The sequence below is a fragment of the Gastrolobium bilobum genome, unplaced genomic scaffold (assembly GCF_033153095.1).
Source record: "Gastrolobium bilobum isolate Gb01-03AN ecotype WA unplaced genomic scaffold, APGP_CSIRO_Gbil_v1 utg90389, whole genome shotgun sequence".
Lineage (NCBI taxonomy): Eukaryota > Viridiplantae > Streptophyta > Magnoliopsida > Fabales > Fabaceae > Gastrolobium > Gastrolobium bilobum.
The window spans coordinates 37,363-54,161 of NW_026898883.1; the positions used below are offsets into that span (position 1 = coordinate 37,363).

General features: G+C 33.1%; 2 protein-coding genes across 2 annotated transcripts; one reads left to right on the forward strand and one right to left on the reverse strand.

The window, feature by feature from the left end:
• Nucleotides 1-440: 440 nt before the first annotated feature.
• On the reverse strand, nucleotides 441-6,212 carry LOC133285025 (protein TIFY 3B). Its single transcript, XM_061482172.1, has 5 exons — nucleotides 5,931-6,212; nucleotides 1,796-1,901; nucleotides 1,477-1,666; nucleotides 1,263-1,320; nucleotides 441-906 (listed from the first exon to the last, which is right to left on the reverse strand). The coding sequence occupies exons 1-5, from the start codon at nucleotides 6,056-6,058 to the stop codon at nucleotides 759-761; spliced, it is 630 nt and encodes a 209-aa protein (XP_061338156.1). The 5' UTR covers nucleotides 6,059-6,212; the 3' UTR covers nucleotides 441-758.
• A 5,434-nt stretch (nucleotides 6,213-11,646) lies between these two features.
• LOC133285027 (glucan endo-1,3-beta-glucosidase 5-like) lies at nucleotides 11,647-13,741 on the forward strand. The gene is made up of 2 exons (XM_061482174.1): nucleotides 11,647-11,984; nucleotides 12,535-13,741. The coding sequence occupies exons 1-2, from the start codon at nucleotides 11,647-11,649 to the stop codon at nucleotides 13,739-13,741; spliced, it is 1,545 nt and encodes a 514-aa protein (XP_061338158.1).
• The last annotated feature ends 3,058 nt before the right edge of the window (nucleotides 13,742-16,799 follow it).

The following is a 16,799-nucleotide window of genomic DNA, read 5'->3' on the forward strand; positions in this document are numbered from 1 at the left end:
TTATATGGAATTCATGTTGATTCAAACATAACCCAAATCCAATTTGCCACCCCAACCGCATCTACTTTTAAATAGTTTAACCAACTTGAACCTGTATATAGTCCAATAGCCCAAAATCTTTAAATATATAATAATAATAATAATATTTACATAAACAGGCCAATTTGGCAAACTTAAAAGCCTTTTGGATAGTCTAAGTTCTTGTCAGCAGCAGACAACTTCAACTCAATTTTATTTATATGTTTACCAGGTCATATCAAGAGCCATGTTGTAAATATGGAATAAATAATCTCATAAGGACATCTGACATGCTTGGATGTGTGCACATTTACAAGAAAATTGAAAATATGTTTAACATTGAAAATACTCAAGCCTCTTTCAAGCATACTGGCAATGAGTCCATCAAGGGTTGCCTATAAATTATTGTTCTTTTTTACAAGCAAAAAATAGGAAGGAAAAAGCTCAAAGGTGTTATAAAAGTAAATACTGGAACATCAACACAATGGATAATCAGTTGTCCACAAACATAGTCAGATACAGGAAAAACAGTTTAAAATCGGGTGATTTAAGCACAAAGCACACTTCCTAGACGTGACTAGAGATATGCAACCATTTCGGGTTCAATAGTTATAAAAATACAGAGTTACCAGACTCCTGAACATAATCATACAATTACACTAGTTCCTGTGCTTCTACATGAATGCCCATGATCTTCAACACAATCACACCACATAAAATAGAACCAACACCAGCTACACTCAAGAGGCAGAGACAGTTGGCTGAAATTCCTCCTCGGATCGTTTCAAGGAAATCAAATCTGGTGCATTGTCACCACAGAAGTTGTTCTCTATGTTGTCAGCCACTTTTGTAGTTGATGAGGAAGGATAAGGAGCTTTGCTCCCCAACCTTAAACAAGACATAAATGAATTCAATAAGAAAACTGGTCTATAACAATCATACACAAAATTAGAGGTGGCAAAGCGGGCTGCCCGCCCCGCCCCGCCATTGAAGGTGGGCTAGATATCTCTGCCCGCCCCGCCCCGTTTGGGCGGGCGGGGCGGGCTGCCCGCCAAACCCGTCACATTTTACACTAAAAATTAAAAAAAAAATAAAAAAAATCAGCCCTGGCGGGCTTGGCGGGCAGCGAGTTTAGAAAACTCAGCCCGCCCCGCCCCGTTTGGCGGGCGGGGCGGGCCGGCCCGGCGGGCTCGGCCCATTTTGCCAGCTCTACACAAAATTGGAAACTCTAAACTGAATAGTACCTGTCTCGCCGCTTCTCAAGAAACCTTTGAAGTGAATGTCTGCGTGCTATTGGAAATTCTGAAGAGACATATCGAGCAAAATCCACAAGAGATTTAAATTTTTGTTACATTAAAATAACAGACAACATAGTTACTAAATAGTAAATGATAAAGAAGACAAAATTGTTTTGAAGATTATCATCTAAATCTAGCACAATAATAGGAAATTTACCACCTTGCAGCCTGCAAATGGAACTCTTCTCTGCAGGAAAGCAGGGTGCCTGCGGTGAAGCAATATTATTGGTGGTTCCATTTGGAGAAGAAGGCCTAGTGGGAACGGGTGAAATGAGGGAAGATTGTGTCCCAATCTTCTTCATTTCAGTAGACTTGGCAGCAGCAGCAGCCATAAGTATTATTTCATGCACCTGTTAGTAAATAAGAGAAAGTACATGTATGATTTGGATTGTATCATAACATGTAAAATAGAGGGCTGGATCCAAGGCACAACAGACTGCAAGATTCACTTATCACATCAAAATGCAGCAAGTCGCTACCTTTTCTGCAGGGATTCCATCATAGACACAAACACTCCCATTATAGAAGATGGTAAGCTGACTTGTACTAAGAATCACTGCATTCAGTCCAGATACTGGCACTGACCTAAAAGAGAAAATAATAATAGTAAATAATAAATAATAAAAATAAAAAACTATACACAATATACACTCGTAAAAGCATCTGTAAGCATGAGATTGGTGGAAATTATAACTTGGACTTTCTAGAATTATCAATGCTTTATATTTAATAGATTTCTATATTTTCTAAATTTTGAAGAGCCATAAGCTCTTTGTAGTATTACGAGATGTGTCAAGAATTGATTTTCAAGTGAATTGTCCCTTCAAAACACATCAAAATACTGGAATGAAGTCAGTATGATTCCCTTTATCAATTTTCAATTCCCTAACTAGCTCTAGCAAAATCCTTGGCAATAGTGGAAACCCATAAATAACGTTGCATAAAAAATGCCTATTGAGACTAATTGCTTTGAAAAGCCAAAACCATAACCATAAAGTAATAACAATCAAATTGAACTTAAATGTGATCCACCAGCCAACTGCCTTGAACCCAAGTAGCTGGGAAGCACTTGATATTGGGTTTGATACCCGGTGAGTCTTAATACTCACAGTAGCCTACCTTTTTCCCCCACCCATCAATAGGTTTTAATACATGGCTTCTAGAAAAAATACAAGGTAGATACATGTTGAAGCTTCCCAATCCTACCCAAACAAATATAAGGACATCGGATATTACAATTGATTATCATCAGAAATTTTTTTCTCTCTTGAGCTTAAATACACATGCATTTCATCAATTTATGCATTGAAAGTTGTTCTTTTGTTAAAGTTTATCCAAACAACTGGGGTACATTATGCTGGCCGTGAAAAACATTACTATATCTGACCACCATTGATTTCATATACCAACAAAGAACAGGGAGATAAGCTGAGGCACACATATTTAGATTTATCTTATAACAGAGGTTAAATCCCAATTGCTTTCAATGCTTTTGTTACTTAAAACAATTGAAGTTTTTTGTGTCATTTATTTGGAACAGTGACCAAAATGCCACTGTTCACCAAGTTTTTTACCTAAATACCACGCGAACAGTGTTATTTCCCAATCTGCCACGCGGGCAAGTTCGCTGCCCGCTGTAGCGAACTCGGTTTGCTGACGTGTCACGTTTATAGTGGACACCTTTAACCAAGTTCGCTACCCAATGTAGCGAACTCCATAATTTTTTTTTTTTTTTAACTTGGTACTTGTTATCCACTAGAAATGTGACACGTCAGCAAACCGAGTTCGCTACACCGGATAGCGAACTTGCCCCCGTGACAGATTGGGAAATAACACTGTTCACGTGGCATTTAGGTAAAAAACTTGGTGAACAGTGGCATTTTGGTCGGTGTTCCCATTTATTTGCTGAATCAAGATTATGGGTTTATACTATATTATTCCTTTTTATTCAATTTGACAGGGAAGGTTACGTATCATTTGTCCAGCAGAAACCCTTGGATTTTTTAAAAAGTTGGTAAAATAAAAATGTGTTAAGTCAAAGGTTCAGAACTCAGAAAAATTCTGCATTTAATTTCATTTGAGAGAGAATTCTCTCTCCCAAATGGCTCCATCCTTTATCCAAGGGAGAAAATAAATTCACAAAAGCTTTTTTAGTATAAAGCAAAAACAGGCATTGATTTCAAAATGAGTCCCTAGTGCACTATAGTATAGCCCCAACCTCATCTCCTCCTTTGAAATAAGGGAGACATTGGGTATGGTTCATGTTTTTAAGAATCCGGGGAATGTTTCCAGGATTATTTAGGACACTTTAGAATACCATGTAATTTCCATGTTCAGTTCATCATTAGAAAAAAAATATCCCACAAATCTATCATTCATAAGAAAGCAAAATTCCCATATTTTGTCAACAACAACAACAAAAAGGACAAAGGGCAAACCCTCCTAGACTTACCCTTCCAATTTTACAAAGAGACTATTTTCCAGACTTGAACCCATGACCATGCGGTCACAAGGAACAACCTTCCCGTTGCTCCAAGGCTCACCCTCCAACAACAGCAACAAAAAGAAACGAAAAGAAAAGTTAAAAAAAAAAAAAAAACACTGGCAATATAGACGGAGGAATTAAAAATGCCATCATTGCCAATCTTTCCTCATTTCCCCCTCCATCCTTACCGCTACACCCCCACTTTCCCTTACATCGTCACCCCCACCATCATCATACCACTATTACTGCTACACAACTTCACTGCTACTCCACCATAGGTGTTCATAAATTTTACAGCGGGAAAGAGTAGTTGATAGAAGATTAGAGCAAATACTTGCAAATAACAGAACCAATTTGGAGGAAGATGGACCATGGAGGATATATACCTTTTGCAGGGTTTGATGGAAGGATGCAGCTAAAGACAAGAAAACTTATATATGGTCTTCACGGATCTAGAAAAAGCCTATGATAGTGTGCCACAAGAAGTCTTATGGAAAGTTCTAGAGAAGAAAGGTGTTCATATCGCATTATATTCAAGCTATATAAGATATGTATAATGGGGCAACAACTAGTATTGAACTTCTGGAAAAGTAACAAAATATTTTCCCATTATAGGTTTGGATCAAGGCTTGACTTTGAGTACACACCATTTTACCTTAGTATTGTATGTTCTTACAGAACACATGACATCCAAGAGGTAGTAGATTGTAGCTTGATTCCTTTATTGCAACGATATAGTCCAGGTTGATGAGTTGTGAGAAAGAAAAATGGGGAGAGAAGCTTAGGAATCTAAGGGTTTTTGGTTAAGTAGGAATAGGAATACATGGATGATCATAACACTAAAAGTTCTACAGGTTAGGTATTTTGGATCTATCTTACAAAGTAATTGGGAAATTCAGCTGTCAACAATAGGATTCAAGCGGGGTGGATGAAATGAAAAAATGTTTCAGGTATAGTTTGTGATAAAAAAGTGACTACCAAACTCAAAGGAAAATTCTATAAGACAGTTATAAGAACAATGATACTCTATGGTGTGAATGGTGGGCAGAAAGGTTCCATCAAGAGCATAAAAATTAATAACAGTAAGTGTAGTGGAGATGAGAACGTTAAGGTAAATGAAAACCATATACAAGGAAAGATAAGATTAGGAATGAATAGCTCCTATTGAGGAGAAGAAGACAAGACTTGACATTGGACGGTGGTATGATCATGTGACAGGAAGATCAATAAAGGCTCCCATAAGAAAAGTGGGTCAAAAAAAATTTAGCAGATAGTGAAACCATTAAATAAGACCTTAGTTTTCTGATGGAGTCCAAATGGCGTTAATATATCTATGTAGCAGATCCCACCTAGGTTGTTGTTTCCTCCAGAATATTTTTTGCAAACCAAAAACTTTGGTTAACATTCCTGCATTTCCCGGAGCGTAAGGAAAAAAATCATTACCCAAAACAAACTCCTCTAAGGCTCATATCCATCTCATAGCTTTCTTAGGTTACATAGTAGACTTAATCCCGAAGATGGCTCTTATTAAAAAGTTGCCTCAATTCATTAGAACGTTTTCAATTCACAAAACTAAGAGTTACAAGCATCAACAACATCAACATCAACAACACATTTATCCCAAATTAATTGGGGTCGGTGGTAGATGAACCCACGTGAAAGATACAAAACGGTTAAAAAAAATAAAAAATAAAAAAATATAAATAAATAAATAAATAAATAAAAAATTAATAAATACATAAAAATACACAAATATATATATATATATATATATATATATATGGGTCTCGTTAACTAAGAGTTACAAGCATAATTCAAGAAAAAAAAAAAAAAATCCTTTTTCAGGCACATATACCTTTTTGTTCTCATTAATTAATTGCCCATACTGAACCCAAGAGCATACGGGTCCTCATCTCACAAAAAATAGAAACTTTTTAAGGCGGATAATTAAAAAAAAAACCCATAGTTAATTGTTCATCCAAGGTTTGCAATCCCCAAAAATAAGAAATTTTACCCAAAATTGATATGACAAAGCAAGTGGGTAATTGTTCATGAAACAAAAATAGTAAATGGAAACAAAAGAATGTGTATTGTGAAAAGAGAGACATATCAGTTGTCAAAAGACCTACTTGTTGGTAGTAACTCCATCAGCACTATCACCATGATCCTCCAAAGCAGGAGGAGAATATTCTAGACCCAAAACCTGGTCTTTGTGTTCTTCTTCTGCAACCTCGGCCTTGACAGTGACACCATCCATTGTTTGGGGCACCCAATAAATGGATCAGAACTTGAGAAGAGAATGGTTGAATGGTGTTGTAATTTTATGCAAGTCTCGGAATTTCAACGCTCTGAGAAAGCTGGCTTGATTCCCTGTAGCTTGTAGTGACCAACCATCATTGCTTTTAAGGAACATGTGTTTTTTGTGCTTTCATTTTTTATTTTTTTCTTTCTTTTAATATTGTCTTTTTCTCTGACACGTTGCAACCACTTAGCCAATGCTTTGAGTCTTTGACACTTCAAACTTGCTTTGTTCTTGCTTTTTTTTAAATGAAATAAGGAGCCAAAGTGCCGTCTCAATGACGCTTAACATGTGATACAAATATAAAATACCTTAATGCCACGCACCTAGATTTTTTTTTTCAAATTGCCATAACATTAAAATTGGTACATGATATAGTGACTATAAATAACATATATGGCACAATTTCCGTGATTAGCATGTAATATAGTCAAATTCGAGTTTTTACATAGAAATGGAAAGAGTGATAGAAATATAAAATGTAAAAATGATATGAAATTTAAAGTTTTTACTTTATACTCAAGATACAAAATTATATATATACATATATATATATATATATGCATATAAAAAAGTATCATATAATAAACATGTGTGTTGAGTCACTCATCTATCTAAAACGAAAAATTATTTTTGATAACCAAGTATCAAAATTATAAATAGTGATAACTAACAAGTAATGGATAACCAATCTGTTCTATCTACTTCATATACTCTGCAGATTTTGAATCTTCGTTCATTAGGATATAATTCCACTTATTTCAATGCACACAATGATCCAAAAACACAAAACGATTCTCATAGTATAACTTAAAATAGAATTGTAGCTTTATAAGACATAATTATAAAAAGACATATATCCAAATAAAAAGATATCAAGATATTGTGCATAAGATCTGGGCAAAACAAAAATTGGGTTTTTTTAATTTCTTTTTTTGTAAATCTTTATTTTTTTTAATTTAGTTTTAAGTAAAAACGGTCGAAACGGTAAAAACGTAAGTTTTTACTGTTTTTACGTTTTTACACAGTGTTTTTACCAAGGATCATTTTTACTTGCGTGTTACCACGCACCACTCTAGTAAAAACGTAAGTTTTTATGTTTTTACACTAATTTTTGACAACAATGCATGTTCAACCAAAGTCGTTACACACTTTGAGTTTTTTTTTTCTCGAAGTCATTACACCATGTAGTGATTTCATTGTTTTATTTTTTCTAACCAAAGTAGCTACATAATATAGTTATTTTTGGTTTTTTTATTTTATTTTAAATAAAATATTAAAATATCATTTATCCTAAAAATAAAATATTTTTATTAGTGTAGGGATGAAATCATAGATTAGTTGACCTATATTATTTTAATATATGCAAAAATAATATTCAAACTAATGTTAAAATTCCATTATATTTTTAATTTTAAATATAATACATATCAACTAACCTATGATTTAATTCCTACACTAATAGAAATATTTTAATATTTTATTAAAATCAAATCAAAATAGCTACACTATGTAGCTACTTCGGTAAGAAAAATAAAAAACAAAGTTGCTACCTGATGTATCGATTTGAGAAGGGGGGACCGTGGCAAGTTAGACCACACAAATACTCCACATGTCAAGAAACCAATCCAAAGTCGCTATACAGTGTAGCAACTTTGGTTGGACAACTTTTCTAACTGTAGCAACTTTGGTTGGACAACTTTTCTAACTTTGTTGATCATTGAAAATACGTCATGTGTTCTATTCATAGTCACTATATCATGTAGCGACTTTGATATGGGGGGACTGTGGCAAGTTAGACCACACAAATACTCCACATGTCAAGAAACCAATCCAAAGTCGCTATACAGTGTAGCAACTTTGGTTGGACAACTTTTCTAACTGTAGCAACTTTGGTTGGACAACTTTTCTAACTTTGTTGATCATTGAAAATACGTCATGTGTTCTGTTTATAGTCACTATATCATGTAGCGACTTTGATGTCATGGCAGTTTGAAAATAAATTCTAAGTGCGTGGCATTCAGGTGTTTCGTTTCTGTAAATGTGGCAGTACGGTCAATGTCCCGATATTAATTATGGTCCCGATATTAATTATGGTCCCCAACTTATATGTTATAGGAGAAGAATTGCAACCAATTAACACTATATATTACCGATAATACATAGTTATAATATTAAAGTTGATACTTTTCTCTCCGCCATGTCAGCCACAACATATGAGGAGAGAAAAAAAAACATCTTTTAAAATTATAATTATATACTACCTGTAATACATAGTCTTAATTCGTTGCAGAAAAAAAAAAAACTTCTCCTATTACATAAGAACTTTATTTTCCATAATTATTTACGGATGTATTAATCTCCATAAGATATAAAATAGAAAAAATATTGAGATAAGAAATGACAAAATTATCATCGTTATTGATTTGTCTATAAATAATTAAAACTATATCACATGATATAATAATATTAAATAAAACATGAAATAATTCACTTGTACATATATACATGTAGGTTTGTTACAAAAGTTTCTTATATTCTCTATCTCTACATTTGGTCCTATTTTTATTTAATAATTTTAATTCTTTTAATTATATGAAATCGTTGAATATAAGTAAATCAATTACTAATAATAAATGTAAAATTTCTTTTGTGAGGCTTCCAAGAGCACATTTTCAAGTATTATGGGATACATCCTCTTTTATTAAAATATTCTTTTAATATTCTTTTTTTACTTCTTTTTTTATAATCGCATTCAACACATACACAAAATGAAAAATAATTTTATTTTAAAAAAAACTCCTAAAAAAATAGAAAAACATCCAACGTACTCTAAGGGATGGAGAAAACGTATTTCCTTAGGTTGAGTTTGGATTTAAGTGAAAAAAGTAATTCCATTTGGAGGTATATTGGATTAAGATTTTAAAAGACTTTTTTGTGATAAAAAATCTCATAGATTTTAAAAGACTATTTAGAATTTGAGAGATTTTGAAGACTTTTTTAAAAGACTTTTTTTACAATCAAGATTTTAAGATTGGATTTTAAAGGATTTTAATAGAATTTATAAGATTTGAAAGAACAATATGGATTTATAAAGTTTTAAAAAATTAATATTCAAAATTACAAGAGTTAATAAAAAAATAACAAAGAAATGCAATGATATTAATAAAAAAATTAAAACCTAATATAATTTTCTCAACCAGTAAAACATAATATAAATTTTAACAAACATTCATAATTACTAAGCAACAGCTCTCCATATATCTAAAGCATACAAGTTCTTCACGCATTAGTATTTTCTCGTTTATGCTCTTGGGTATTACCAAGTGGTTAATAATTATCTTCTTCATTTGGTATCAGAGCTATGCATATATGATTATAAGACCCAATATTTTTTATTTATTAAAATAATTTTAAATTTGCATATAGAACCTAAGTTCATGATAAATTTTGTTTGAAATTTTTTGCAATTGATCTTGGAAACCTTGGGGTTTTTGTTCTACGTGATGAGAGTTTTCTAACCATATATCATATGCATATTTTCATTGAGTATTATAAGAAAATTTCGAATATGAATTTCTTGGTTTTATTACATGAAAGTTTAGAAAATTTCTCAAATTATTTTCAATTGATACATTGAAACCTTAAATTGCTTTAGGGCTTTCGAAAAATAAGTTTTTAGTTATCTATTGATACAAAAATTATTTGAAATCAATTCTTATAGCGAAGGAATTTCGTTCATGAATGTATTGTTACGAAATATAGGGTTCATATTATGAAAGATTCAATCGTTCTGTAAATTAATATTGTTTCATTTATGTAAATCGAAAATTGGTTTGAGGGTTTTAGTTCCCCTATTGTTTTCTCACTATTTTATGTTGTTTTTAATATAAATATCATACATTTTTGTGCTAAGAAAAATCACATCTCATAGCTTGAAAAATTATTTTTTAAACTTCCAAAAGCTCTAAAAAATTGCTGAAAAATCTGCCGATTTTTAGATGGATTATGTTATAATCTTGTTGATTTGTTGTTTCTGGTTTGTTTTGCGATGAAAATCACTCAAAATCTGTTATTTTTGAGTTTTGACGAAGCTTTTATGACGAAATCCGGTTTCGAGCGGATCAACCCGCCAAAGGAATAAGAATACACTGCAATAAAAAAATCTCAAGAAATCCTTGGGGTTAGGGTGAGATTGTGAGAGAGGTATCATATTTATATTTCTCACTAAAAAGTCTCACGAAATCCACACCAATAGAGAATCCATTAAAATATCATATTTTTGAATACCACGAGATTGTTTTGTTTTTTTTTAAATCCTGATTGAATACCAATGAAATTGGACGGACTCTAAAATAATCTTTTAAAATCTTAATCGAATACCAGGTAACTTTTTTCAATCCTTTAAAATCCTAATTGATTACCATGGATTTTTCTGTTAAAAAAAATTCATTGAAATCTCAATCAAATACACTCCACTAAGTCATTTACCACTTTTTTCTTTAAATAAATAAGTTTCTTTTCTTTCCAGCACTTAATTACTAATAATATATTTATAAATCATAATAAAATTAAATTAATAAATACAATTAACAATTTAGTCTAAAATTTGTCACAATGGTCCAAAAGATCACACTTTGTCAATAAACATAAATTCCTATTGGTAAAGGTGTTGGGTTTTGTTATATAAAAAAAAAAAAAAGGTGTTGGGTTTGTGCTCTTTTACTAAAACCCTAACGCGCTAAGAGTATGAGAAGAGCCTGAGCTTAGGGCTAGGATTTCTTGAAACTCTTATAAATACTACCACTCAAGTCATCAGCCTCTTAGTTTTTTTTTTGAACAAAAGAAATAAACTCAGATCTAAAAAGTGCCACACACTATCCATTTCCCATCGAGAGATAGTTTGGAAGGTTCACCACAGTAAAGATCTGTTCGTGCTGTGACGCAATAGAGATTAGTTCGTGAGTTCGTATTGTGACCCAAAGGACTGAAGAGTGTGGAGCATCATCATATCTGTCTAATAAGAGGTAATTGTAAAACAATGATGATTCTTTACATTCAAACTACAATGGTCTAGCATACTCCTGTTGCTCCTACAGGAGGAATTTAGAGACCACTAGTCAAATAACATTCATTAATCGTGGCCCAATTCTGGTCCCATATGTATAATATCTAAATATGGCAGCTATACTAATTATAAAGATTGTTTAAACTCATTGTAAAATGAAATATAGGAACTTCATTGCCTGTAATCTTCTTAAAACCAGGAGCACCGCACATAATCCGATAAAAGTGGTTAATTTTATGCTTCTCTAATAAGAGTCCTAAAGTCACCCCTTAGAGTACATAAATAAATCTATGCGTCTAAAGTTAGAAAATTATTCTTTCGTTTTTTAAGCACATTGGAAACTCTGGATCAAGTTGAGTTCTTCGTTTTTTGTTGAATCTGTTTATATATATATCAATAATATTGCACCACATGGGATGATTACCAACTTACCAAAACTCATAAACGCAGTTCTTAGAAATTTCGGGAAGAGAAAAACATGAGGCACAGACACTTATTTTCGTGCATTTTGGTGGCTGTGGCACTTTGCGTGCTCTGGCCAGGTGTGGTGGGCTTTGCATGCAACTGGGGAAGAATTGCAACACAGCCTCTTCAGGGAGAAATAGTTGTGCAGCTTCTGAAGGACAATGGATTCGATAAGGTAAAGCTTTTTGATGCTGATGCTGAGGCGCTAAAGGCTCTTGCAAATTCTGGTATCCAGGTAATGGTTGGAATAGACAATGGTTATTTACAATCCCTTGGAAACAACATCAAAGCTAGTGACGATTGGGTGGCTCAAAATGTGTCAGCATACATCAAGAATGGAGTCGATATAAGGTTACCAATACTTTTTCTCTCATATATATCATATGAATCTGATGTAACCATAGATGTTAAAGGACATGGAATTAAACAAATTTCATAAAGTATATTATATTTTGTTAAAGAAATATAATATACAATTATTAATTTAAGTACTTGCCTTTTTTTTTTTTTTTTGACAAAAGCACACTTCCATGATCAAGTCCCCATCTTAATTTTTAAAATTTTGCGTATCCATCATATAATAACCATGAAAGATGCATAAATTTTATTCTACACTTGAATTTATTATATATTTATAAAGAGGAAGTCTGAAGAAGTGGTAAAATTATTATTTTTTTATTGAAAGGTTATGGATTCAAACAATTTTTTTATAATTATATAAAGGTAAGATTATGTACAAGGACTACCTCCACTCCACCCTTTCTATTCCGGGTTTAATAGGAATTAGTTTGGAATTTATTATATATTTATCTTTCACATCTTTTTATTGTGTAGAAGTATCGTTTTTTGTTTATATAAAAAAGAATAACAATTACTCTGGCACATTTTGGAACTCATATAGGTACGTTGCTGTGAGCAATGAAGCTTTCCTCAAGGACTATAAGGACAAATACATACACAAAGTTCTTCCAGCACTTAAAAACATCAAAGCTTCCCTAGACAAAGCTGGCTTAGGGAAAAAAGTGCAAGTGACAATCCCTATAAATGCAGATATCTATGAGACTGACAATGACCTTCCATCTGGAGGAGACTTTCGTGCCAACGTTACAAAAGAAGTTGTTGAAATACTCAAGTTTCTCAATACACACAATGCTCCCATTGCCATTAACATTTACCCATTCCTCAGCCTCTACTACGATTCCATGTTCCCCAAGGAGTTTGCTTTCTTCAATGGCACTTTCCCTGGTCTAGTTGATGGAAACATCACTTACACCAATGCCTTTGATGGGAATCTTGACACCCTTTCAGCTGCCTTAGAAAAACATGGGGTTGGATCAATGCCTATCATAGTTGGAGAAGTTGGGTGGCCAACAAATGGTGATTCCAACGCAAACAATGCAAATGCTCAAAGGTTCTATCAAGGCTTAATTGATCGCATAAATAGTAATAAAGGACCCCCCAAGAGGCCTCAAAACATGCCAGATGTGTACATGTTTGGACTTGTAGATGAAGATGCAAAGAGTATTCTACCTGGCAACTTTGAACCACACTGGGGTATTTTCAACTATGATGGAAGCATTAAGTACCAAGTGGACTTGGGTAATGGCACAAAACTAGTACCTTCAAAAGGGGTTAAGTACATGAAGAAACAATGGTGTGTGCTTTCTCCAAAAGCGAGACTTGATGACCCCAAGATGAACGAAAATTGGAAGATTGCATGTGGGGCATCAACGGGGTGCACTAGTGTGACTAATGGGTCAGCTTGTGAGTGGATGGATAATAGGACAAAAGCATCATATGCATTCAATGCATTCTACCAAGTCACAAATCAAAACAAAGATGGATGCAAATTCAACGGTTTATCAATCATCACCGAGAAAGACCCATCACCCCCAAATGCTACTTGCAAATTTGATATTGCACTTGATGTGGGGCAACTTGCAACCGTACCTGCACCTGCACCTAGCCCAGGTAGAATGTTAGCACCTGAAATTGAGCCTAGTCCTGGTAGAACGTTAGAACCTGGTTCCAATTCGTTTGCTGTGGCAACAAAGCAACCAAACTCAATTGCACTAATGGTATTAAGTTTGATGCTTATCATCCTCTGATCTCATTTAATTGAGTTAGGTTTGTGTCCTTTTTTAGGTGATCTCCATTAGTATGTTTAATGTCATGAAGCGAGAGGTTTAGTATTCATTAACACAGGTTTTACACTTTGCTTGTTTGAAAAAGAAGGAAAAAAAAAAAAAAACAATTCGAGGAACAGAGTGTGTTGGAATATATAATTTTCATTTTAATAATTTAAAAAAAAATTAAGCGTAAGAATGCAATGAAAATGATATATAAATGTTATTGTTCATTTGTCATCATCTCTCATTTGTGTGAGTTTAGTTTGTTTTTAGGGGCATTTGTACGGGAGATTTTTTTTTTTACCAGAAAAAAAGATTTATGATCAGAATATGGTGAAATTTTTTTTTTTTCCGTAAAAGTAACGAAAAAGTGATTGGTATGGTAAAATTTTATCAAAAATATTAAGTTAATTTTACTGATGGTATGTTTGGTTGATGGTAGAATATTGAAAGGAATCTCAACAAAAATTACTAAATTACCCATAATTTTTTAATAATGTATCTCTCTCATCAAATACGAGAGGTCATTTTGTTCTCAAATTGTTAAAATCAGAATCCAAGTATATGGAAAAAAATAATATCTTAGGTTGGGGGGAATTCTTTTTTTCTAGGGGGCGTTTGGTTGAGGAGAAATTTTTTGAATACTAGAGAAATGTAATAGATAGGGAAATGATTGGAAAGTGAGATAAACTGAGATTGGTAGGAAAATATAAAAAAAAAAGTTGTTTGGTTGAGAAAAATTTTACTGAAAAAATTAGGTAACTTTTATGAAATCTATGTTTGGTTATAGGTAAATATAGATGGGAAAATTAGATAACTTTACGAAAATAACCCTGTTTGTAAATATTTTTGACGGTGGCATGCTACTTTACCCTGAAGTGAGAAATGAAGGGAACAGTAGCTTGATTAAGCACTTAACCTCTGAAGTTCCATAATATGATTAATTTGTTGTTCTCTTAAAATAAAGTTGACGCTCGAACTGTGGTGGTAATGTGTAGCAAAACAGAATAGAAACCTTTAGCAAGAAAAACTGGAACTAATTTACACAAGAAGTAGTGTTTAAGTTTAGAGTTTTTATTTTTCCAATTTTTGTCGGAAGAAGTCTTGTTTTCCTAGAAATGGAGACTTCAGAGTTATAGATTTAACCACGAAACAAATATTTGGATATCAAACCCAGTGATGTTACATAATTGGTGATCTCAGAAGCAGAAAAAATTCCCTGGTAGCTTGCCTGTTGTTCGAATTTCCTTTGCTTTCTCATTTGCTTTCAGCTCTTCATTCTGTCGGGTTTTTCATGCCTTGTTTCTCGCTCCTCGTGCAATTTGTTCTATATACGTCATCTTAACTCGAAAGTTCTCCAAAGCTTCCAGCCTTCTCCGCTCAAGTTTACTTTGCACTTTCACAAGTTCGAGATTAAGCACTTTCACAATTTTATCATACTTTATGTACCATTTTAAATGCCTGCAGCAGCCATGCAGTTCTTCTTCAAGGAAGACAAGTTCACCTCTTGCTATTAAGGTGGGTTCAGAAAGGAATGTGTTAGACTAAGAAGATCGAACAGAGATAAGAGAGGGTATCCAAGTCTTTTGGTTAAAAGTCGCTCTCAGTAGATTGATTGCTTTTCAATAATACCACACGATGAAAGGGAAACTTTGGCCGGCTAAATCCATGAAGATAGATATGCAACTTGGTTTGGTAAGATAGTGATTTAGGTTGATAAATATAGAAGTTGTCTCAACCAAACACGGTGTAAGGATATTTCCACTTCTTACTTACTCATCTATCTCAACATTTCCCCCCAACCAAACACACCCCTCTAATGTTTAGTTCAAATCTGGATTGATGGAGAAATTTTTTTGTTGGGAATTTTTTATGATTCCTAATATCAAATATGGTCAAAAAACATTCCCCACCCCACTTTCCCATCATTCTAAATAAAATACTCGTACCAAACACCTTTAGGGGGCGTTTGGTTGAGGAAATGTTTTTGGAATAGTAGGGAAATGAGATAGATAGAGAAATGATTGGAAAGATAGATAAAGTGAGATAGGTAGAAAAATGTAAAAAAAAGTTGTTTGTTGGGGAAAAAATTTACTGGAAAAATTAGGTAACTTTATGAAATCAACAGTGCATTAAAAGCCAGATAATCGATTTTCCGAAAAAATCCCACCTTCAAATTGGGTTTCTAAACAGTGCGGATATCTATGTTTCTCATAAATCCAGACAAATTGGATAGATGGATTTTTGGTGAAAAACGTTGAAACAAACATAATGTTTCTAAAAGTCATACTTGAGAAAGATAGATATCCCCTAAAAAACTCCCAACCAAACACCAGCTTAAAGCTAATAGTGTTATTATTGGCACAGCAGACACCGAATTTTGAGTTTCAAGGACGCAACTTAAAATATATAAAAGAACTACATATAAAGAAGAGAGATAACAACGTGCTTTTCCGAATGAAAGATCATGATTGTAACAGCCTCGCTTTCAAATAAATAAATATTACAAAAGGATTATTAATAAAAATAAACAATTCATAACCTAGAATAAGACATGTTATACTTTAATACGACTAACTAATTAAATATATCTTAATTTATGAGTTTGCGCATTAAAAATTGTATAACAAAAATAACGTGGTAGGAAAAGAAAAAAAATAAAAAAAAATTACCATTAAGTTTGAGAATCAACTGGTAAGGAGTTATTCTATCTTAATCAGTAGTTTTGAGATCAAATTCTATACATATGTTTCTATACATATGTTAAAAACTTAATAGAAAGATTTTTGCCACTCTTATGATCCTGCTAGGTTCGACGGGCCTATTAACCAGTACAATTATAAATAAAAATTGAGTTAGATTGAGGCAGGAAGCAATCAAATGTTCTAACTCAACTTATCCTTATTTACCCAAGCTAACCAACCCTTGTTTTACACACCAGTAAGCGCGCATGCCCTGGAAGGTAGGAAATCCAGTCCCTTCTCTTGATAAAAATTGGTTGTGTTCTTTTATTTTATATTTTCCCTTCCAAATTATT